The 25889-nt window shown below is 41.9% G+C and overlaps 1 protein-coding gene across 1 annotated transcript in view; it reads right to left on the reverse strand.

Moving 5' to 3' along the window:
* PCLO (piccolo presynaptic cytomatrix protein) overlaps positions 1–25889 on the reverse strand; it is a 540799-nt gene that overhangs the window by 171450 nt on the left and 343460 nt on the right. Inside the window, exon 10 of the mRNA XM_019543973.1 lies at positions 9226–9351. Coding sequence (XP_019399518.1) covers positions 9226–9351 — 126 coding nt within the window. The remainder of the gene's footprint in view (positions 1–9225; positions 9352–25889) is intronic.

Here is a 25889-nt window from a genome sequence, read left to right on the forward strand (position 1 = left end):
GTGGGCGGGGGTTGGGAAGTGCTCAGGGGGGCTGGAGGAGCAGGCAGGGGATGGGGCCTGGTGGGGGTCCCCCCATAGTATCCTTCCCCCTCCTCCACACTTGTTAAGGTCAGTCTGTGTCTTCCTAAAGCACAGTGTAGCGATTGTGAAGGATTTATGTTCTGGAGCAGTAGAGTCCAGCAATCAACACAATATCTCCTGGAAGAAAGGGAAAAGAAGCAAAGCACCCTGGGATGCTGGACGACTATGCTGTGGTTTCTCTCAGAAGAGAATATGTACAGACCTTCACTTGGCTGTACACAGATAATTTTTTTCCCAGAATGGCCACTTTTGCTCTGGGAGAAAAATCCTGAACATCTGTACTCTTATGGTTTCTTCTGGGAGGGAAGCATCTCTTCCAGGAGAAATGAATAAGCTTCATTCAAGCAATTTCCTCTGAATTCTTCATTTAGGCTTCATAAAAGGAGAAAACAAGCGCCTGAAGCCCCCACCAGAATCAGCAGATTTCATACTGCCTACACACTATTCTGTACTAGATCCCAAATGGTTTTTTAAAGGTATTTTTAGCATGGTTTCATAATGCAAAGGAACTACAACTGAGTGTTAATTCAACCCTGTGGAGACAGGTCACAACCTGGTGTTATTAGATTTAGATCACTCTTGAATATGTTTTATGAACACAATAAGCTTTCTAATTAGGTGTTCATTTAAAAGTCTAGCTGGATCAATGTCAGAAAGATGGGGTTGCAAGGGGAATCAAGGGTAATCTATCTAACATCCTGTACAGAAGAAGGGTGCTCTGTTCCTAACCATGGCAGGCCCACACCTGCAGCCCTGCCACTGGTGTGTCCTGCCCACCTAGACATTACCCCATGGCCTACTCTCCTGCCATGACTTGGTGATGTTTGAGGTTACCTGGAGGTTTTGTTCACTGTTTCTATTCTTACCCTGGGGTCTCTCATGGTATTTCTTTTGTGGGGTTCCACCCCTGCACCTCACCAGTCTCTGCTCAGGTGGTCTGCTTGGGTTGACCAGCTCTGGAGCAGGACACTGGTGCCGTTACTTCCCTAGGAACTCCTGCCCACACTGTTCTTCACAAGAGTATGGCCAGGTTCTTCCGCCCTAATGAATGTACAACTTAACTCTAACTGAACACAAGAAGCTCTGACAGTGTGGGTGAGCAGGGCAACAATGCTACCTGCCGCTAACCACTTCAGTCCCACACTCTAGGCTCAGCAGAACGTAGCTTACCAGATGCAGGTATGCTCTGGGTGGGCCAACGCCATAGGCCTATTCGTACCTTGCTGCATGCTGCACTGCTTCATGAGACATTCCCTCATGTTCTCCTGGGCCCTGTGAGGACAGCACTGCCTTTGCAGGAATTTTTTACTTTGGACTCACTTATATATGATGCACAGAGCCATGGGTGCACTTGATGAGTTCCCTCTTTCTGTAGGTCCTACGAGTCCTTCTTGACAGCCCTCAGAGTACCTGTTGGAGTCACGGTATACAAGCCGTTGCTTGATCAGGCATGTGTCCCCCACCTTGCCAGTTATAGCTCCTGTACTGATACCTGCTCTCGCTCTCGTTCCCAGCTGTCTGCAGCTTCTTCTGGTTCATCAGGGGCTCTTGCCTCTGGAAGGATCCCCAGCTCTACTACCACTGGGATGTGTGTTCCCAGGCCTCACATAGGGTTTCCCCATGGACTGTGCTCTGGAAGCATTATCTCATGGCCAGCTCTTGCAGGAGCTCACTTGTTCCGCTCCAGGTGTGGGGAAGGTATCAGGTTGCACTTCCAGTGCTTCTTCTTTCTCCCTTCCCTGAGTTACAGCTAAGGTGCTCCTTTTATCCTAAGAGTCCTCCAAGGCCAGGCCACTCTGCAGGCCCCCTCCTGGCCTCATGACGCTGGCCAATTTCCCCACAGACTGGCCACCTGGATGCCAGCACTGCGGTAAGTTTGCCATGAGCCTGCCACACTAACCATATCAGAAAGTTGCCTGTCCAGCTTCTTCCTGAAAAAATTCAAAAAGGAGATTTCACACTTCTCTAGACAGCTTGCTATATTGTTCTACTGTTCTGACAGTTAGGAATGTTTAATAGCTGTTTAATCTAACCCTACTTGCTATAGTTTTAAATCTAATACTTCAAGTCCTGCCCTCTGCAGGAACAGAAAACAGTTATTCTCCCTCTTCTTTGTGAAAACCTTTCAAATATTTAAAAACTACTGTCATGTGTCTCCTTAATCTCCTTTTCTCCAAATTAAATATACTTTGCTCTCCCAATGTTTACTTATACATCTTGCAGTCTAACACTTTCATCTTGCTTTTTTCACTTCTAGATCCTCTCCAATTTCTCTACATTTTTCCTAGACACAATGGTCATGTTTACTCATGCTCCAGGGTAGGAGGTGGGGAGTATTTTAATTATATTAAATAATTTATATATTTTATTTATTAATATATTTCTCTTGTATATTCAGCATCCCATGCTTTAAAATGGTGGCAGGGACATTTTAAGTAAAGCTCATTGAACGAGCTTTAGTCAAAGTGGTCCTGCTGCTATTTTGAAGTGCAGGACGATGAATACAGAAGATTCAGCAGGCAGTTTAATCATTTGACGAGCTTTAATTAAAGCCCACCTGTCACCATTTTGAAGCAAGGTATGCATCCAGTCTCTTTTTCAAGATCTCCCGGGTAGGTGCCTGCACCATTGCTGCTGGGAGTCTATTCCAGTCTGGTCACATGAACCATGAAGAAGTTTTTCCTTATATCCAGTCTGAAAACTTCTTCTAGGAGTTTAGACTGCTGCTCCTGGTTTTCCCCTGGGGCTGAATAGTTGCTAAATAGTTGTTCACCTAGCCCCTGTCGCTCTCCCCTGATATATTTGTGAGCTGCCACCAAATCCTCCCCAAAGTCTTCTCTCTTCTAGGCTGAACAGTCCCATATCTGTCAGCTTTTCCTCATCTGGCTTGATCTTCAGGCCTCTAACTATACGGGTGGCTCTTCTCTGGACTCTCTCAAGCTTCCTCACTTCCTTCTTGAAGTGCGGTGCCCAGAACTGGATGCAGTATCCAGTTGCGGCCTCACCAATGCCGAGTAGAGCGGGAGAGTAACTTCCTTAGTTTTGCTTGAAATGCATTGGTTGACACATGCCAGTGTATTGTTTGCTTTGCTACCTGTAGCATCACGCTTGTGGCTCATATTCATTTTATGGTCAATTATGACCCCCAGATCCGTTTCAAATGTGGTGTTAGCTAGCATAGCATTGCCAAGCCTGTAAGTTTGTTGCAGATTTTCCTTCCCCAGCTGGAGCACTTTACACTTCTCAACTCATCCAAATGGAGCTAAGAATTAATGGACCAAGACAATAAATCCAGTTCACCCTCAGTTGGATGTGCTGGCTATATACTAGTAACCATGATATAAATGAGCAATAATGGATTTTTCTTCTGAAAAAAGAAGAATTGTATTAGAATAATATCTACTTCTGAAGTTAGTTAATACTATTTTAGTACACCCTCAGCAGAGATGTCCTGGGATTTACTTTGTACCAGTCACATTTAAGGGCAGAACTACACAAACAGAAATGCACTACAATTTATTTTTCAATATTTATATTCTATTATTTTATTTGTCCAGTACCCACAGCCTGACTTAAGAATGGCAGGACATGCTTATTCCTGTTAATAACTCTTTGTTTGGGAAATGAAGGAAGCAGAGAGAGACTTTGATAGCACAACTACTTCACTGTTGACTACTTCACTGCTGATACTTGGGGGCAGCATTTGGCTTGTTTAGATTAAGTTCTGTTTAAAGGGCTGTAGGGCAAAGCTTTCAACACCACTATAGAATTGTCTTCTATTTGGTGTAGGCTTCCTTTGATAAAGTCTCTTTCTGCAGGGACCGATAAAACCTGTGCCCGCAGCCCAGGGACATGTTGAGAGCCAGCTCTGCATGTGTACATACCCCACAGAATAAGCACAGACAGCCCTATAAATCACTAAGACTAATGCTCAGAGACCAGGGAAAAGTTAATTCTTCTTTTCCTCTGATGCAGTCATAAATTAAACCAGTCAAACAACAAAATGGAAGTTCAGGAAGGGGGAGAACCAGTTCAATTCAAATAAGAACTGGCCTGTACTTTTGTATTCAGAATGATTTGCTTCCCATTTCTTGCTGTCATATTCACCTTGAAGCCTATTCATGCTTTCTAATTTCTGCCAGGAGTGTAATTATCAAAGTGACATGAGAGACTGTTTATTCAGGTTTCCTAGCTTGATGGGAACCAGGAAATCTCTTCTTCTTTTGCTGTGAAGCAGCCACCTGTGCTCTTAATGTTTGGCTAGCTCCCCTATAGGCAGCGCTTGCTACAGCTCTGCAACTGCACAGAAAGCTTTCCTCAGGAGACTTCAGGCCAGATGTACTACTGCTGAGATCATGACAGGATTCAGGAATGCAGGGAAAGGGGAAAAAGGCAAGTGGATTAATTCTCCAGTTCGGGGATGCCCATGGGATGACGGACCATCCCAGCTGCACTCTGTGTTCCCAGGAATACCACCACCATGGTAGAGGATGCTACCAGGGAGGTAGAGAGACATTACATTTTCTCTATACTCTGAGTGTAATGCTCTTAAATTAGGTCTGCTATAGCTTTGTGCTTCCATGACAATTGCCCAGAAGAGATGCAGAGAAGTGCAGACAACCGGATGAATTTTGCCATGCAGGGGGCTGCAAGCTAAGAGAGTACTGGATGCTGGGTAGGCTGACAGGTTGCTAAGTATCTGGGAAATTGGAGGCTTGGGAGCTCCACAAGAAGGTCACATTCCCCAGGTACATTAAAGTCCTCAGATTTAAGAGCAGATGTAGATGAAATGGGGGCCCTAAATTCAAGCGGTGGGTTTTAAAAAACACAGCATCAGTATAAGGCTGATTAAACCCCTGTGTTGTGCACACAGCTTGCTGACTTTCCTGCCTCTATGGCAGGCAGGGGAGGGTGAGCTGCTGGCAGGTGGAGCAGTCCCTGGGCTGCAGGAGGGGCTGGTGCTTCCCTTCATGGCAGTGGCAGTGTCTCCCCCAGGCAGCACCCACCCACAGGTCCTGAGGGACACTGTAGCCACCAAATTTCCTACAGCAGCTGGAATTAATGTGCTATAAACCGCTGAGGTGTGCAAACACCAACACCATTAAAGCGGTGCAAATGCATTTAGCCCGCTTTAAAGTGTCGTGCACACATACCTCAAAGCTCCAATTCAGTCCACCTGGAGGGCTGTCTAGGAGCCAGAAGAGACTCTGGAAGCTTGGGTGTCGTACTAACCCATCAGACAGCCTGCCGAAGAATCAGAAGGACAGGCTGGCAGGAAAATTGGGCAGCTTTCCATGGGTCCCCTTGGAAATTCAACAAAATGGAAATATTTGCGAATGTTTTAATTTTCATTAATTATCCAATTCTGACCAAAAACGGATAATTTTTTTTGTGGCCAAATTTACTAGATAACACTGGAAGATGACATTCTAAGAACTTCAATTAAGATCTTCAAATTAGTGGATAGCTAAAACTTAATTTCTTTGGGCCTAAGTTCCCCATCTTCAAAAGAGGAATAAACCACCCCCTTTTCTCCTAAGGATATTGTGAAGATTGCTTCATTAACATTTGTGAAATGCTCAGATACTAATGTGATGAGCTCTGTAGGAAAGCCCAAAGGGAAATTTATCATTTTTCCTTCAAAGTAGGATTTGAATAGTGTACAGTAAATAAAGCTGGGGGCTATACAATTAATAACAAGGATAAAATAAAATATTGAACAGTGGCTCATTAATTAAGCACCATCTATCTGGTGTGCTGAATGACAAAGGCTTTCAGTGGAAAGTAAAAGTTTGCCATCATAACTGCATACACTACTTGACCAAACTAGGCTATTTTAATATTGGCATTTCCTAATCTGAGTATGCTTCACTTTCTAACCATGATAATGTTCTTGTAATGGAGAGAGAAAGAGACAGAGAGAGTGTATATGCAGTTGCACGTGCATATGCGTGTGTGTAATCAAATGCACGCAGTCTTGTTATAATTTTATGAATGACTATTTCTTTCCCTATTTTTTGTCACTCAGATATTCAATAAATACAACTATATATGTATTTCCAACCCCAAAAAATATTTAACAGGTGGAATATGTAATGGAACTATCTCTACTGACATGAGGGTGAGCACAGACCTACACCAATAGTACCTACATTTGGTGGGCTCAGAGGAATCCGTCTTCCACTGCCAGTTCCAGTGATGCCAGCTATTTCTGATATTCTAAAGCAATTCAAGTTGAAAGAACCAAGATAAACTAGCACTTGGTGGTCACAACTGTAAAAAAATCTTCCAATATTAATGGATATAAAAGAACATTTAATTAATGGGGCACTAAAACACAAGAATATATCATTGTTTCCAGCATGTGGGGGGAGGGATTTCAAACCTGTTCTCACTCTTTCAGCACTGAAAGAGTTAACAGAGCTTTAACTGCGTTGCAATAATCAAAGCCATGTTCTTGGACAAGCTCATGAGTCATGAGTTCAGTTCCCAATGACAGCTGTATAAACTTAGTTGATGACTATGGAGTACGTACTATAAGAGACAGCTACAGATGACTACAGCACAAGAGTGTATCATGATTACTGCACAAGTGACTGATCAAAAAGCATTAACATTTTCAAATAACCATGCATGTAAAACAAATTTGTCTTTCAGATGTAATAAGAGTGCTAGAGAGTGCAAAACAGCTATTCTAATCTGGGTCACAACTACTTCTACCGGAATTAATCTAGATTTATGCTGCTGTACCTGAAAACAGATGGTAATTCCCAGATCTTGGGTGGGGGGTGGGGATTTTCGTATATTTGAAGACTACAAACAAAAACAGCATTAGCCACATTATCACTAAATTATGTGAAGCATCGGTAATATGGCCAAATGTTCTTTGCACATTCATGATAAACTTTCAAAACAACATAAATAAGTCACCTGGTGATAACAGTAAGACTGAAAAAATATATTTTCAGCAAGTTTTGATCAATCGGAAGATTTTGTTCAGCATATTGTACTGCTGGCATACCCTGCTAGAAGGCTATTTTTTCTGTGACTGGAAATGCTTTAGGAAACAGAAATGAAAGCATACTCCTATACCCTTCCAAAGGCTATGTTGTTCCTAGATTGCGATGGAATTACTTCTGATTTGTGACAATAAAACTGTATTTAAAACAGGCCCAGAAAGTTCTGATTAAAATGTGACTGTTCAGACGATGAAGGAAAAAGCAGAGATAAATATGTTATTGACCTGTTCATCCCATTAACTTCCTTAAAATTTAAAAATGCACCATGGTAAATAGGAGAATCCAGTTACTGGGTTGAACATTATCTACTAGACATAAATTCAAGGTTTGCTATACCATTGAAAACACCAGTGGACAGTGAGTCAGGCACTCTTCTAGATCTCTACAGCTCCCAAAGCAGTTCACAGCAAGAAAGACCAGAAGATTAATTTTCAGTCATTAATCCTCTCTGCATTCCTGCACTACCTCATAGTATGAAGAACAACAAACTGCTGTATCCTACTCATTTGTCCTAGCCTACCACTTAAGCCATTCAATTATCATAATGCAGCCATAATTATGAAAGATCAAGAAGAAGGCAAAATAAATGCGGGGGAAATTTGTGAACAGATTTAGGGTCAGTCTCTTCAACATTTATCACATTAAGTAGTACCTTATTCCATGGAATAAGACACTACTCGTTTTAAGTATGGATGGCAGAATAAAGACAGCACCATACGCATATGGGGAACTTTGTTGTCTCTGAGCAATCCCTTCTTTTAAAATGTAAATTAACTTAAAAAGAAAATAGGAATTTTTAGAAAATGGAAATGTTTTTCTTATATACTGCATGGAAGATATTATTGGCACAGAAATTGCAAAACATAAAAACAAACAAGCAAAGTAATGAATGTAGGTTGTACGCTATGTTGTTATTCAACAGAGCATAGTGAAATTGCCTTTTGGAAATTAATTGCCCAGTCAATTAGCCCACTTTTTTGTTAGCAAAATATTTGTGAATTGATCTTGATTTCTCCAAATGTACTGTTTAGTCACAAATATTTATTACAAAGTTTATGTAATCTAATTACTGCTCGTGGCACATTTGGTATCTGCTCACTTTGATTAATTAATGCATATTTGTGGCCTTATTTTTGCTATGAATAACTGATTTTATTTTTTAAATGAAGGAATAAAAATGATGAATAATGAATAAAGAGAAAGAAATAGTAAATACATTTGTCCATATACAAACATTGCTTGCAGATAAATATAGGTACTGTTGTCATCTGAAAAAAACAGTTCCCTTCCAAGTAGTTTGTAGGAAGAAAAACTCACATACCTGAATATTTCTGAACAGTAATAATAACTGAAATAATTTTTTGAATTCTAACTCACATCTGTAACTACTTTTTTTACCTCCTACAACTGCATGATGTATATGTGCTTAGACATGGGTAAGTGACAGTAGAAAATGTATTTTTCATGCCATTAGACAGAGCTACCATGTTTGTGGCAATCCCTGAAGCAATTCATTATGATGTAATGTCCAAATCTATCTATAGTTACAAAATTATCATGGACATCCAAAGGAGTTAGACTGTATTACTGAGGCAGAAATAGATCCATGATAACTTTGAATTTCCCTTAATAAATATGCTTTGATCTACATGTGGACAAGTGCTGATGGGATGTTTTACCCAATCTGGAGAGAGACCACTGTACACCAGAGATGACAGAAGAGAACCACAACACAATCGAAAAGTGCCAGTAGGAGAATTCCCCTTCTGCGGGGTGACTGCTTCCTGGTATGTATATGTTGCAGCTGGACCCTAGCCCTCTACCCTTACATCCAGCATAGATGATGCCCTGGAGCAGATAAGGGAATATCAGAACTCTGTTACTGAAGGCAATTCACCACTAATGCAGGAGCCATTTTACCAATGGTCAGTATTTGAACAGTTTAACTTTTGCTTGCAGTCTCATCAGAAGTGAGGCTGCAATCAAAAATCAAGGATTCTCCCTGCCTCATGTCACCCTTGCACCAAGATGTCCCCTGGAGTAAAAGAGAATCTATATCAGAAACGGTTTAACTTAACTGTCCAACCTCACTTGTTTCCAGTATTCAATGACTGATTTCTCTTACCTTCCATCAGCTTCCCTGTCTGCTCTGCACTGCCCCCAGGGAGGATCTTAGCAATGTAAGCTCCAATTTCTCCACTGTTTCCTGGGATTTCTTTCCCACCTACAACTCGGATTCCCAGTCCATTGCCTGCAATCAAAAGAAACAAGCAATTTGGTATGAACAGAGGTAGAAACACCAGCAATTTGACTGGAGAGGAGAAAAACATATAACAAGCTAAATAAGGTAAAGCAAGCATTGACAACAACTTCTTGAATGAAGTATGGAGATTTATTTTACTACATCAAGCTGGCTGCCTTTACTGGCAGAGAACTCCTCTGATGAAAAGGGCAAGAAGCCTGATGAGGTAACAACAGAAGAAGCTTCCCTGTCCCATGGACCTTGGGCATCCACAGAGAAGAGTATCTCTAGCTTTTCCAAAAAAGGACCTTCTGCATGAATAGCTCCTTTCTGAGCTGATCCCTTTCCCAGGACTTAAGACTCTAGTTTCAGACCCTTTTGATCTTGATAAAAAACATTACAGCATTATGGAAAAGTTCCATTTATAAAACAGCTGTATCACTAAAACCACACATGAAAACACTTAGGAACTTAAGAAAATACCTTAAGGCTATCCTACTTTCTTCTAATACCCACACTCTTCTGCAAAATGTTGACTAATGTGGCAATTTAATTAATACAGGAATTTAGTACATGAGCTCAAAGCATAATCTGGCTATGGGGGCAGCACCTAGTTTTATTCTGTATCTAAAGAATATAAACAATATAGTTGAAAATGTAATAGTAGAGCTTTTAGGAAACTGTAGAGAGGGAGAGAGCAGGAGAACTCTGAGCCGTTAACAGGACAGTGTGTTTATTTCAATCAAAGTGTAACTGGAAAGTAGGATTATACTTTTCTTATGTTTTTTGCTTTTAATGGACATTTTTACATCAAAGGATATAAGAAATCTACAATTATAGTGTGCAGATTCAAAGTTTCATCTGCCTTAAAATGTTCCTTCTTACAAGTTACAGGGCTGAAAACATGGGACTAGATTTTGCTTATTTTCTGTAAGAAGCAAAGCAGAGCCAGGGTACCTTTAATCACAGAAAATTGGTAATATTCTTAACAGTGAAAATGAAAAGGTTAAGAAATGTTATGTCCCATACAATTAAACTGATGTGCAATCTTTGTATTTTAAAATAGCTTCCACATGATAATCACATTTCCCTTTGAAGAAAAAAAAATCACAAATGAAATGATTCAGTTTTATCTAGGAGCATAATAGCTGATTTTTCCATCCTTGTTAAAACTGCTAAAATCATTAACTTTCAATTTATGAATTAATAAGCCAGCCCCTGCAGAGCGATTAGAGCCATCAGCTATGGAAAACCCATTGCTCATTGTCTCCATCAAGCTGTAGCTTTTCATATGCACGTGATTCCTGAGTATGCTATTAGGGATCTGTGCAGTCACGCTTTGTTGGACAGGCAACTGAAATAGCCAATGAGCCAACTGGAGTTTCTAACTCCATCATCTTGGCAGTGAGTCAGCCTTAAAGCACCCACGTTTCCTCCCACCCACATGATGCATACTGTAACTACCACCATTACATAGCACATTTGCTCACATATCAAATGCCCCAAAACTAAGTACTTTGTTTTTGGGAAAGCAAAATAAGAAAAGAAGATGTTTCCCAGTTATGGCTGTATACAGCAGGGATAGAGCCTAATTTTCTGCTCATGCACCCTCCCTTTCATGCTCAAATAAAGATGGTAGCACTAGCTGGGGCTGAAGACGTCCCCATGAATAGATCTACAAATTTGAAAGGAGTTAATAACAATTTGTGTGGCTGTGGATTAGGAGGGGAGAGACCAGGAGTAGCTAGTGAACAGCAAAATTGCCAGAAGAAAGCTCAAATTGACTAGGGGAATATTAAAAAGGAGGTTGCTAGCACCTGTGGAGTAAAGAACAATGAGCCACTAAGGCAATTGACTCCCTCAGCTGCCTGAATAGAAATGCCAATGCTGCTGCCCAGTGGAGCAGGAATACAAGGAGGGTGCTTCTATTCCAGGAAGAAAATCAGCTTTCCCACTTAAGGCATGTACCCCAGTTTTGGGGGACTAATCTTGTGGGGGGAAATTCATGGTATATGCAAATAAGTATAGTACATAGGCTTTGCCATTTATGTTGTAAAGATATTCTGCTATCACATTATTCTTTCTGAACTGGCCTTCTGATTTAGCTCTGACTGTCTTTATGGTAATGACAATTGTCACTGGGTTTTTTCATCTCAGCTTGGCATCAACGTAAGTCTTGTGTGTATTCATTAGTTACTAATATGTTTCTGATTGTTTATGCCCTAACAGATTGCTTTTACCAATGAACCATGATTCAGGAAAGCAGCCTGTTCAAGAGGCCTACACAGTCGATACATATATGCAATGCATGTTGTGCATATGCAGCATGTGGGTTAGATCCATTGGCATCTTTTCTTTCTCTTCAGGTTATGCCGAAGGGCTAACGACTACATGAAAGATCAAAACCAAACTATTAAGCATTGGCACCTCAACAGCATTTCTAGAATCAGTTGAATGGTGTGTACAAGTTCCACAATGATGCAAGATGGAGCATCCCATGGGATTGCGGGGTGCGCTCTGCAGCAGACCTGGAAGTGGACCAGAACCACTTCTGGTCCACTTCTAGGTCCGCTGGGGAGCATGTGGGAGGGTCCACCCCCTCCCCCCAGCTTGGTGACTGGTGCCTCTTGGGTTGGGGGGCGCCCAGGGGCACCCCATGGCCAATTGTGTACTTCTGGTCTACTTCTGGGTTCACTGCAGAGCATACACAGGCCCCAACTCTCACTCCTGTGGGACGTTCCATCCACCCCATCATTGCAGCATTCATGAGCCATGCCTGGTACCTTGAGCTATGTAGAAAAAACCTTTAAAGTTGTGTCTATGTCCGAATCGTTGAGTCTCTAAATCAGCATCGAATCTTCAGATTTGGATTCGGCTTAACTGAATCAGGGACACTGATCCTAATCAACAAATCAAATCAGTGTCCCTGAGTCATGCTGAATCCAAATCTGAATTGAATAGGGCTCATTTCACACACTGCTAGTGAGTAGTTAGAATGTCAGGGTCAAAACTTCAGCGATTTCACAAAATTCCTGGCCAATTGTTACTGCATGCCATGGGTTTGTCTTTTTGCAGCTTGATTCCCAGCAAAATGCTTTTATTTTCTAAAGATTTAGAATCATAGACTCATCATTTAGCAGAGAAGGTCATCTATCTAACACCACACACATGACTTCTGAATGTGCTGTTCTCACCCTATCCCAGAAAAATGGCTGTCTAGGTTGCCTCATCTTAAAAACCTCCACTGAAGAAGATTCTACAACCTCCCTGGGCAGCTTGTTCTATTATCCTGCTGTTAGAAGAGGAAGGTTTTTTTTTTCTTCCTTGAAATCTAATCTTAACTTGATTTGCTGCAGTTTACATCAAATGTTTAGTGCCCTGTGCAAGGGAGAAGTAGTGGCTGTGGTCTCCCTCTTCTTTATGGAAACCTTCCAAATGTTTTAAAACTATAATCTTTTTTTTTCCAAATTAAATGCAACTACTAGTCTCAACCTTCCCTAGTACTACTTGAATTCTAACACCTTTATCATCTTTGTTGCTCACCTCTGGATTCCCTCCAACTTCTCCACACCCTTTCTAAAATGTGAAGCCCAGTACTGGATACACTCTGCCATCTGAGGCCTAATTAGCAGTGAGCAGTAAGCTACTATCACCTCCTCTGTCTTTCATACAATACCCCTGTTAATACACTCCATATGACATTTGCTCTTTTGGCAATTGCTTCACATTGTTGACTCATGCTGAACCTGTGGCGTACTAAAACTCTTAGCTCCTTCTCAGTAGTGCCTAGTCAGTTAACCTCCATTCTGAATTTGTGCATTTGGGTTTTTTTACCTAGATGTAGCACAACACATTTGTCCTGTAGAAATGTCTTCTATTGTTCAATGCCTAGCTCTCCCATTTGTCAAAATTTGTTTTTTAATTCTAATTCTTTCTTACACCTCTCTGGCACCCTACTAGAAACTCCTGGCATTCTGACATAGATCCATTCACAGTTGTTTGCAGTTGCACAGACAAATATGTGTACTCATAACAGTAATTCTATCTAGCCCACACGTCTTTACTGTGGGCTAGAATGTCACGTGGGACTTTATCAATCTTCTTCTGAAGTCCAACTATATTGTGTCCACTGAGGAAGCTCAACTGGGAAAGGGCTCTCTAAAATAAATGCATAAAGGATCCATCAAAATCAATATAAAAGAAAATCACCTAAATGCCCAGGCTAATTACAGGCATGGGGATTGTAATTAGTTTCCTATTACAAAACATAGCAATCATGGGACTTAATATTTCTTTAATTATAAAGCCCGCAGAGATGACCATTGATTAGCCAATCATATTGCTCTCTGTCTGCCAATGCTCTAAAGGCTATGAATCGACATATTGAAAGAGATGCTGAGCATGAAACAACAGTTAGATCTGGCTCTCTGGCTGTGTCACTCTTGACTCCTGAATTATTGTTTGAAGGTTCTCTGCTAAGGCAGTGAAGAATTATTATTCAGTGCAGTGGAGTGAACTGGAGTATTACACCATAATTTTCCATTGTTGTGTTATTTCAATGGAAGTTAAGGGCACTGAGAAGCACTCTGATTAGGTTGTATTTGTCTTTTCTTTCTGTCTCTTAGTTAACAATAAATGCCACCAAACCAATGCTTTATCAGCCTCTAATAGAAATTCAAAATGACAAACTTAAAAAGAAATGTATATGAATCAACTGTAGCTTACTGTCATGAAAGTACACCAGCATCCCACAAGTCCACATCTATACTGTGTTCTTAGTCTACAAAGCCAAGAGATGGGCTTTGTGGCAGAGCCTGCAGGGTCGACCAAAGTTGGGTTCTTTTAGATCATGCTGAGTATATCTATATGTGTGCTTGACTACACAGTAGACTAATTTGCTGCACAGTGAGCATGTCTACATGTGTGCTTTAATGCCTAGTAGCCTATTTTACTGTGCATTAAAGTGTCATGTAAAAATGTGCAATTATGCAAATGCACAATACAATAGGATATTGCGCATTAAGCATCACTTTCAAAAAGCACACTGTCAGTACTCAGGACAGCCTAAAGCACATTTATTTAGTACCTCACATTGGAGGTATCAAATTTAATGCTCATTAGTAAAAGTATATTAATGCACACACACATATTAATGCCCAGTAAAGCTTCACTGTCTACATGTGTGGCAATTAGGCCAGCGTAGACTAATTTACGGCACTATCAGGTAATCCCATCAGACACAAGCACTATTCAACAGCATAGTAAATTACTGTGTTTAAATGCATGTGTAGATAGTGACATCCTGATTAATTTACTCTGGCTCAAATTGTACCAGAGTTTATTTAGCCTCAATAATTGCATGCATAGATGCACCCACTGAGAATTAAGTTTGAATGTAGAGGACTCTTCCAGACAAGACTATGCTAAGCAGCTTCCTCTTTTAATTCACATTTGAGGCCATATGGCTGAGAAACCTTCTATCTCCCTCTGCTAACTATGCATTTCCATGAGAGCAGTGTAGTTAAATACCCTAACCAGCTTTGAAACATCAAATATACTTTTGTAATTTTCAAAGCCAGTCAGGGCAGTTAGTTATACAGCTCCCACTGACATCAATTATGTATCTTAGTACAAAAAAATTCTCATTTCCAGTGGCTTTAGATGAGAACATTGGTTTTATATTCTAGTTTCCTAGTTTCAAGGATATAATAAATAACACTATTCTGAGGGACAACTCCCACATACTTTGACAATTAACCTAAGTTAAATTGATATGCTTGACAATTTATTGTCTTTATTGCAAAGCAAGCACACTCCCTTATTTTAAACAATTTCATTTTTTTATTTTTTTACTGTGAACAACTTTCTAAAAGCAATGTTTTATGTTTCATCATATGGTTTACACTAAACTAACTTTGTAACTGAAGCTTAGGCCCAGCAAATCAGAATTAATAGGACTTAATTTTCACTCCTGGAGTTTTAAAGTCCTTTGATCAGGCAGAAACAAAAGCTGCATGATGCTGTATGTTTTCATGTAAAAATACGATTTAAAATCTTTTTTTATACTGTTTATATTGAAGATACTGAGGTCACTATTTCTGTTTCCAATGACATTTTCCAATTGATCACCCTGAGATGGAGAGCTGAAAAATATCATCCATCATATAGTTTCTCAGATCTCTCTTCTTCCTTAGTTTCTCATTTCTTCTTCTGAGTCTTTGAGTCTTAATTTCCATTTCTCCATATGTTATACTTCCAAACATTCCTCTTTTAGTGTGAGACTTTATCATTTATAAGCTACATTTTCTTTTCCCTAAAGAGATCAGGCCAGTTTGCCATCAGAAACCAAGTCATGTTTTGAATGAGAGGGCACCTTCCTGAACTCTGGCTACTGATTTACATGGAAAATACCTTTAGGACAACATCCCTTCAAAGAGAATTTTATACATTTAAGATGCGCTCCTTTCAAGATGCTTCAAAGTTGGAAGATAGCTAATTAGTTGGAACTGTTTTTAGTGATCTCCCAAGGCTGTGAAACTATCCTGCTATTTAATCTTAACTCAAGCTCCAAGATTTATCACCCTAAGGAAAAGCATTCCGAACAATCTGAAGCTGATGTTAAGAGCTAAAGAGACATATCACATGTGATTCAATTTGTTTTATGGTTTGATGCACAGACAAATATGACTATTAAATCCTACTTATAAGCAACTGCCTTACATGTCTGAAAACATAACTTGTACAAAGCTCTAAAAATAGTTTAAAAGTCTAATACACTGCTAATGAGGGGGAATATTATACATGTTGGATTAAGCCACCAGATGTGATGGGCTATGGGTTTTATTATAACTGCATTCACATTGTAATAATATTTTTTACCTTATTCATTTACTCAGTTTAACTTAGCCTGTGCACAGAGAATGAAGGGTTAAGCGCCAGGGCTGGCAACTTGCAGGATGAGACAAGATGGACCTTTAGCATCCACCTTCAGCAGAATCTCGTATGGCTTTGTTGACATGTCAACAAAGAAGAGATTCGTGATACCCAGTGGGTGTCCAGAGGACAGAAACATGACAATGGAAGAGGAGGCTGAAAACATAATTTGGCAGCTCCTGGGACAAAAGGCTGGGGACTGTGAGAAGTTGAGAAGCTTTGGGGAGCTGAAGAGACTGGAAAGGGAACAGTATCTTTGAGGGTGCACAGGGCTGCATGGATGGGACTGGGAATGGAGGGACTGTTTAACTCCATTGGAGGGTACAGAACCTCTGGCGGGCTGGCCTTTGCCCCAGTAAATGCCCCCACTGAAGAGATGGTCTGCTGTACTGTTGGAACTGTGGGTTACGCTGGGCTGTCCCAATAGGAGTTTAAGTCCCTGTTTCAGGAGCAGAACTAGGCTGCGGAGAAACAGGGAATGTGAGAGACCAAAAATTTGGATCTCAGAGTGGGAAAGAGCTTGATCTTCCCTTTTCTCTAGAAGCCAAGCATGGACTGGCTTTAGGGGACTCTCAGAGACCAGATGAGCCTGAAATGGTCCCGAGCAAGCATCCTGTGGTAGGCACTCTGTGACACTAGTGTATAGGATCTACGTTTCTCATCATGTGTATATTCACTCTAAGAACAGGCTCCTAAGGAATACTGTTATGAAAGGTCATATGTTATGCTAGTGCACCTTAATCATGACTAGCAAAGGTTTTTTATCCCTGATCACATATATTTCCCAATGCATCAAACTGGGTCAAGTTGCATAGTTGAATTTATAATGTTATCAGAGACCTATAATGTATAGAATACACTGCTGACCTTATGAGCAACATGACCCAACTACATACAGAAGTTATCTCTTTCTTCTTTACTTACATCAATTTAGAAAGGGGCTTTGGACATGTCTATATGGTTAATTTGCCGATTTTTCTATGTCCTCAGGGACTTTGCACTGCTCTGCGTTGGCTTCCTCCTAAACTGGAAACAGTTCCATTTAAGGTCGGCTAATTAAAACCGTCAAGAGACTTGGTCAGTTAGCTTGGCTCAGTGTTAATTAGCATGGAAAAAGTTGTGCTGCTTCTAGTTTAGGACACAGCCCATGTGGACAGTGTGGAAATCCTGAATTCTGCTTCCAGCTATGAAAAGTATATCAGATTAAGATAGACATATATCTATTAGTGGGCATGTCTACATGATACATGAGACATTTTACTGAAGCACTAATCTCTTGTGCAGTAAAGTGTTGGCATCTACATATGCACAGCATTTACTGTGCAGCAAATTAAGCTAATGTGCGGTACCAATAGTACCAATAAATGCAGATAGTAGATTAACTGTGCAGTAGTTACACAGTAGCGCATGGTAGACAGCTGACAGGGAGCAAATTGCTCCCAGTCAGTCCCGACTGCAGGGGGCAGGCAGGAGCTGTCCTACTTGTGAGACAGCTCCCTGCCAACCCTGTGCCAAGCTGGGTGAGTCCCAATCAGCACAAGGCTTGTAGGGAGCTGCCCCACAAGCAGGATAGTCTCCCCCTCCACCCCATGCAGTAGGGCTGTGCGAAGTTTCACCTGGTGATTTGTTTTGAAGTTGTTTCGTTGTGTTTTGAGCTTAAAACAGTGAAATTGAAACAAAACAAAAGCCTTCAAAACAGCTTTGAAATGAAACTAAGGCACTAAAATTTTTTTTAAGTTTTGAAACATGTTGAGTTTTGAAGCCAGGCTTACTTGGCTTCAGCACCAGTCCCAGCCAGCAGCAGCAGCCTCCTGTCACCCTGAAGGTAGATCGGGGCTCACCTGCACCCTCGAGAGGGCTGCAGGGGCTGTGCCAGACAATTCCCAGGGGTGCGGGCCCCTGATCTGCCTGCCAGATAACAGCAAGCTGGTACTGCCACCTGGAGCCAGCACTGGATACAGCCTGCACCCAGCGCCAGGAAGAGCAGTGCTGCTGCTGGCCCCAGCCAGCAACACCAGCCTCCATGTGGTCCATGAAGCAGATTGGGGGCCCACACCCCTGAGAACAGTCTGGTATAGCCATAGCATGCCTTCCAGGGGTGCAGGCAATCCCCCAGTTTGCCTTCTGGATCACAGGAGGCTGGTGCTGCCAGCTAGAACTGACACTGGGCGCAGCCTGTGCTGGGAAGATTGGTGTTGCCACTGGCCCCAGCCAGCAGCACCAGCTTTCTGTCATTTGGCAGGCAGATTAGGGGCTTGCCTGCTGTGACCACCAGAACCAGAGGGATAAACATGTGCTTCTTGGAGGCATTTGGTATTTTGCCTAAACAGGTAATATTAGTTAATATAAAGCTTGTAAGTTTATAAACTGCAAATGTAACTTGTTTGACATAAGTTTAACCAAAATGATAAAATTAACTGTTCGTGGAACTGACTGGGCCCCATAGGCAAAGCTGTAGCTGCAAGATTAGCTGACCTAACTGTTTCTGCTCAGGGTTCAGCTTGATGATAAAAAACTGGATCCAACTGCCTGGCACACCCAACACATTCCAGGAAAGCACATCCTAAGAAAGCATATTCAAATGAAACCTAAAAGGGGATGGGGCTTAGGTGGAGCAATGTCAATTTCAAACCTAAAGGTGCTGCATTATCATTTGTTTATTGGATAAACCCGAGTCTGGGTAGTAACCTTTTTATGATAATTTTTAACACCTTTCAATTCCATAGGGTAACAGCTATAGGGCAATATTGTGAGTGGCTCTAAAGCCAGCAGATTAGCATAAGACTAGGTATAAAAAGCATGTGCATCAGGTGACCAGCAGGAAGGAGTTGGTGTGAGTGAGGATCGGATCCTGATTAAGGGACCTTCCCCAGTAATCCCTCTGACAGCGTCGATCAGGGACACCTGACTTCTCTGGAATCACTTGATGCATACCTGGCAATGAGGGACTATCGATAAGTTGCCAACCCATGTCTGTCTATCTGTTGTTTTGAACAGCCCAGTGGCTAATACCCTCACAGTGCCCAGTTGGCCTGCGACAGAATTAATCTATCTGTTGTTATTATCTGTTATTATCGCTTCTCGGCCTCTTGAAGGCTCAGATCAAGTGTTAGCTCTTTAATACTGCATTATCTGCTTATGGCATTTATCTTTCTGTTAACTGTTGTGTGTGTGTAAGCTATAATATGAATTTGCCTTTACTTCACTCCCAACTTTGCCTCCTTGATCCGAAACTGAATCAAACAGCCCAGTTGGCCCGTGATAAAATTGATACACTCACAGTGCCCAGCTGGCCTGTGACACCCGCACCCCTGGGAGGGTTGTGGGGGCTGTGCTGGACTGCTCCCAGGGGTGTGGGTCCCCAATCTGCCTGCTGGATCACAGGAGGTTGGTGCTGCCTGCTGGGGCCAGCAGCAGCACCAATCTTCCCGGCACTGGGTGAGAAATAGCCTATGGGCAAAATGTCAAAACAGTATCGACGAAATGAAATGGAACACTGCTTTTGAAATTAAATGAAGCTTGAAATGAAACACTGTTCTGTCAAAATGTCGAAATGAAAGTCAAAGCGGAACAGTGCTGTTTTGCACAGCCCTACCATGCAGATCAGGGTGAGCTCCAGTCCCCGCATGTATGATAGGCAGCTGCCCCAGAAGTGGGACAGATCCTCCCACCCGCCCCTCCCCAAGAGCTTAGGCCTGACCCCAGTGCCCCCTGCCCCGGTAGAGCCTGGATCTTCCCCTGGCTGCTGCAGGGGGGCAAAGCAGGTCAGCAGCAGCCCTGCACTGAACTGCTACCATCAAGATCACCTGTAGACACATTCCCAACCACATGTTAACGCACCTTAAAGTACTGCACAGTAACCTTGATGCACATTTACTGCATCTGTAGATACACCCAGTGAGGGCTTAGTTCTGGCATTGCTTCAACTTGCTGGGCATCTTTGATGTGAAAGTCCCTTAGATCTATGACTACCCTGACTGGGGCTGCTCGGGTTGCTACCTAATCCTTACTGAGATCCAGAAACTAAATAAAGCAGCAGCTAGATCTTCAATCCAGTAACTAAATCCAGAGCATACTTAATGCACACTGTCAGAAGGGAGTCCAGCTGAGTTCCTTCAAGGAATACCTGGAATGAGCTTACCTGCCAGATAGAATAGTGGGCTGTGGATCCTGAGTAGTCCTTTACAGCACTAACTCAAATACCTTAGTTCACAGAAAGGGCAAGGCTTCAGACATACCTCTATGCTTAGTGTTTCCTATTTCCTATAAAAAAGGATGTCACTTATAAATGAAGAGAAGTGATTCTTCCACTCTGCACCAAACTGGTGAAGCCTCATCTGGAGTCCTGTGTCCAGTTTTGGGTCCCACACTTCAAGGAGGATATAAGCAGATTGGAAAGAGATCAGAAATTAGAGGCTTGGGAAGCACAATTTGTGAAAAAAGGCTGAAGGAGCCAGCTTGGAGAAGAGAAGGCTGAAGGGAGATTTGATAACAGTCTTCAAACACCTGACTGGTGAATACAGGGAGGATGACTGTGGGAGATAGGATGAGGATAAATGGCCTCAAACCACAACAGGGGAAACTTAGGTTGGGATTAGGGAGGGTGGTTAATATTGTAACAGGTTACCTAGAGAATCTGTGGAATCTCCATCCTTGCCAATGTTCAAGAGCAGGGTGGACAGACATTTGGCTGGGATGATTTAGTCAGGAACGATCATTTCTTGAGCAGAACTAGACTAGATGAGCTTGTGAGGTCCCTTCTAGCCCTACTTTACTGTGATCATATGGTCCTATGATCCTAAAACATATAAGGAAAGGGGTTTTAACCATATACATTTGTTTATGTAAGGGCCAAGAGGGAAGGTGAGTCATGGCTACGCTTCCTCGACCACTGTATCAAGTGTGCTATATTCTAGAGTAATGATCCAAAGCAAGGCTGCTAATAGTTCCATGGTTGTGGATATTCCTAAAGAATTGTGCAATGCTTTATCTTTTCTGCACTTGCAACATTTACAGCCCAGTACTCATCAGCAGAAAGAGTGACAGCTGTGCTGCTGCTAAAATTAACCAATAGGTTACTTTTTTTCCTTTAAAAATATCCTGTGAAATGGGTTATTTATAGACTGCTTTTCTTCTCTTTCAGTGAACTAATGGTTGTTTGGCTATACAAGAATTTTATAAAACAACAGAAAAACTTTCAGTAGCATTTTATAGGTCTCCTTTTGAAAATAATAAGGCAAATCATATCTCTGCCAATCAATGTTAAACTGTGCATGGGGATGTTCAAGAAATCTTATAATCTGTTTACTGCTACATAGAGAAACACTCAGCTCCAGTACAGCCATTAGACTATAAACAGCCCAGATTTACTAGAACTGTTTCACTGTCCGACTAGTAACAGAACTTGCTCTCCAAATACATGTCAATTCCCCATTACATAAATTAAATCTGGATGCATTAGAGCAGAGAAATACTGGCTGCCTCATTGCACACATCTCCCTCTACCGCTTGACGCACACTTCTCTCCCTACTTTTTTATGACAGGATAAAGTTAGCAGGGATTTTTTTTTACCTTTTACAAGCAGGAAGCAGCATTATGATAGGGAACACAGTCATGTTGTATAATTTCACTTGTGTAAGCACTACAGCACAAATTAATGCTGAGAGTGAGGGAGCACCCCATATTTTAGCAACAACTTGAATACTGGTTCATGAATTTGGGCATTTGACCCAGGAGCTATGTATAAGCCATGCCTAAGTGCTAAATCAAGCAAATATTTTCTCTGGGCTACATTTTCCAAGTATAAAACCATTTGTCTGCCTAATTAGGTGTGTAAAGACAGGCAAGAAGCAATTAGAATGCACAATAGATTCTTCAGTGAACATGCAGTCGTTGTAGGCAAAACGTTGGTGGGAAGCAGCACAGGAAACTGTGGATGTGGACAATAATAATCTATACTCAGACAATGTTAGGTATGCATCTCTAAGGGATCATTTTATTGCTGACTTAAGCAAACTTGATGCTTACAACAACACTGTAAAAAGGAACTGAATTTTAAAAGCTAGATGCCTAAATTTAGGCTTCTAAATACTGGTATTTAAATAAAGCACTTGTAGCCTTTGCTTCAGTCAACAGCAAGGAGGAACATTCAGCTCTATGCACTGCTGCTGGTTCAATCATTACAATTTAATTTAATCTTCATCCTTCTTCCTTAGTTTTTATGTTCCTCCCTTCCTGTTCTCTGCTTTTCATAGTCCTTAGAGTTGTTGTTCTTATAGTTCTTACAGAGGTCTTTTCTGAAAATCCTCTTTCCAAGCCTAATGTGAGAAAATGCAGAATTCCAGAGACTGTCTTAGCTCTCTCCAAAACCAAACTAGCAGTCAAGCGCTACAAACCTTTTAGGATTCTTAGGAAAGACACATCTACCATAAAAGACAGACATTAATCTGCTCAGGCAACAAGTCCACCAGTCATTCATAACTGTGCTATAAAAATCAATCTTTATGACACATCTAATGTTACAGTAGTTGCTTTAGTTCAAGCTTCTTTTTACAAATGTCCTTCCCGAGGAGGGGACAAAGTAAAATAGATTGTATTGGTGCTTGCTGGAACTTATGAGTGAGACTCATCATTACAAGAAAGAGATTTGTATAACGAACAGCCTTTTGGCATATCATGGCACATCCAGTGTGTTATGTAGGTACCTGAGGATATTTGTTGTAGCTGTGTTGGTCTAGAGGCACAGGCAGACAAAACTCTTGGAGTAGAGGTGATATGTTTTATTAGGCCAACTAGATTTTTGCCATTTTTTTTTTTAAATTTGCAAGCTTTTGGGCTCAAACTCCCTTGTCAGACAAAGGAGAATTCAAAGATTGTAAAATTTCTCCTACGTAGAAATGAAACTTTATATTGGACAGGAGAAGTAACAGCTGGTAAGGTTCTCCTAGGTAGGAAAGATCACTTGTAAAACAGCTGCTCTGCGAGTATGAAAATGAGGCTGAAGCAAAGGCTGTAGCAGTTTTTTTACCTCGGGTGTCTGATGCGATGTAGACTGCTGAATTTTGCTTCCTTTTTAAGTTGTTCACATTACCCAGGACAACTAAAAGATGGTACAGTTCTCCTGGGTGCTAAAGTCCATTTGTAAAAAAAGGCTGCTCTGAGAGTATGCAAATTAAGCTCCAGTGGGCTGGAGTCAGTTGTTTACCCCAGGGTGATCAATGGGAGGCAGGATGCTGGATTTTGTCCTTTCTTCCTACGTTATGAAGTTTTCAAAATGGCTAATTACAATATCTTCCATGTTTCAGGGAAACATGTAGCTGTGTTGGTCTAGATCATCTATATAGATACCTACTTATTTAAAAGTAGTGTGTTTTACGATCTTTGTTGCACATTTTATTCTCAACTCTACTGAATGTAAAGATCCATCTTGTAATTTACAAAATCACTTGGCATATTGGGCTAAATCCTGAGCTGCTCTGAGGCCCAAATGCAACTCCCTTTTCAGCAGTAAGTATCACTTAAATGGCTGACTTAAGTCACTCAGGTGGCACTTTGAGCCACTTAGACGCAGTTTGACTTCCTTCTCCCCCTTGTGCCTTTCTCCAGGTCCTCCTAAACATATTGAGAAGGGGCTTCTCCTGGAACTTACACCCTGTTGTAATTCTACTATACTCAGATAGGAGTGTGAACTCCACGTAAGCCCTGGAAATATTAGGTGCAGAAAATTCATGGAGGCAACTGTTTGATGGTGGAAAAGGAGGTCAGCCTTTATCTCTTAGCCAGTTAAGATCATGATTTGGAGACTCGGCCAAGGAGTGGGAGACCCTGATTCTCTATTCACTCAGAATCTGTGGAGAAACTTATCTGTATATAATGTCCTTGTGTCAAAGATTTGTGCCATACAGGTTATGTTCTACGAACAGATTGGGTATGTAATTAAACAGTTACACATAAAGTGTCTGCGTCTGGCCAAGTGTGCCTTACCTGCTTTTGAAGGTTTCCAAGCATAGAGATTTCACAACTTATCTAGGTAGCCTGTTACAGCACCTGACAACTCACACAATCTCCTAATCTCCAACCTAAATTTCCTCAACTGCATCCTGAGGCTGTTGCTTCTAATCCTGTGCACTATGGCCACAGAGAAAAGCCCATCTCTATCCTCTCTATAATTGCCCTAGTTTGTTATAAAATCCCCACCTCAGTCTTCTGTTCTCTAGGCTAAAAAAACCTAGTTCTTTCAGCCTTTCCTCATATACCTTGTCTCTGAGGTTCCTAATAATTTTCTGCTTCCTTATGGTGGACTCTTTCCAAACTGTCCACATATTTCTTGAAATGTTGGGCCCAAAACTGGGCACAGTACTCCAGGTGAGGCCTCACCAGTGCTTAAGAGAGAGAAAGAATCACTTCCCTTGATTTGCAGGTGACACTCCTATTAATACAATGAGTTGGCTTTTTTTTTGCAACAAGAGCATGCTGTTGGCTCATATTCAGCTTTTGGTCCACCGTACTGCAACCAAGCCAGTCACATCCAACCTGCAGACCAGTACTCCATGGCTGTCATTCATATGGAAACAAATGACACGGCCAGGGGCAACCCTGACCGCATTATGAAGGAATTCAAGGCTCTGGAGGACAAGCTTAAGGAGACGGGAGGTGCAGGTGGTATTCTCCTTTCTTCTTCTGGTGAGTAGGCGGGGACGGTGACATGAGACCTGCATTGGCGAGGTCAACTGGTGCTTACGCAGTTGGTGCCGCCAGGCAGGCCTTGGGTTCCTTGATAATGACCCATGCTTTCGGGTGGGGGACTTGCTGGGGTGGGATGGGCTTCACCTCTCTCCTAAAGGCAAGCATGTCTTCTCTTTCAGGTTGGCTGATCTAACATGGCGAGCTTTAAACTAGCCTCACCGGGGGAAGGGGCCGCTGGAAGATGAGGAGACACCACCCGAGCAAGACAAGTGACAAATGCAGGGAGTGCCCAGGTAAGAAACAGGGGTCCAGACAGTCTCCCAAATCAGGGGGTGGCACACGCAGCTAGGCAAGGCCTTAAATGCCTATATACTAATGCTCGTAGTATGGGGAATAAACAGGAGGAACTCACCCACAGAATAGCCAGTTCAGACCCAGAAATAATAGGACTTACAGAAACATGGTAAGATTCATCCCACGACTGGGCAATTAGCATTACAGGATATAGGCTTTACAGGCAGGATAGAGAAGGAAGGAAAGGTGGGGGTGTAGTGCTCTATGTCAAGGAGCAATACATATCCTCTGCCAGCAGAATGGGGTCAGAGGAGGGGCAAGCTGAAGTTCTCTGGGTCAAGATACAAGGCGGCCATGGGGAAAGGGATCTAATGGTGGGGGTCTACTACAGAACCCCCAACCCAAGGGAGCAGCTGGGCCAGGAATTTTCAGGCCAGCTTGCAGAGGTACTTAAGGCAAGGGATGTAGTTGTCATGGGTGATTTAAATTACCCGGACATCTACTGGGAGGAACAGTCAGCCAAATCAGACCATTCCAGAAGGTTCCTGGCTGAGATACAGGACCTCCACTTAATTCAGGAGATGCACAGTCTCACCAGAGGAAATGCCCTGTTGGACCTGGTCCTGGCCACAGG

The sequence above is a fragment of the Crocodylus porosus genome, unplaced genomic scaffold (genome assembly GCF_001723895.1).
Source record: "Crocodylus porosus isolate Cpor-Errol unplaced genomic scaffold, CroPor_comp1, whole genome shotgun sequence".
Lineage (NCBI taxonomy): Eukaryota > Metazoa > Chordata > Crocodylia > Crocodylidae > Crocodylus > Crocodylus porosus.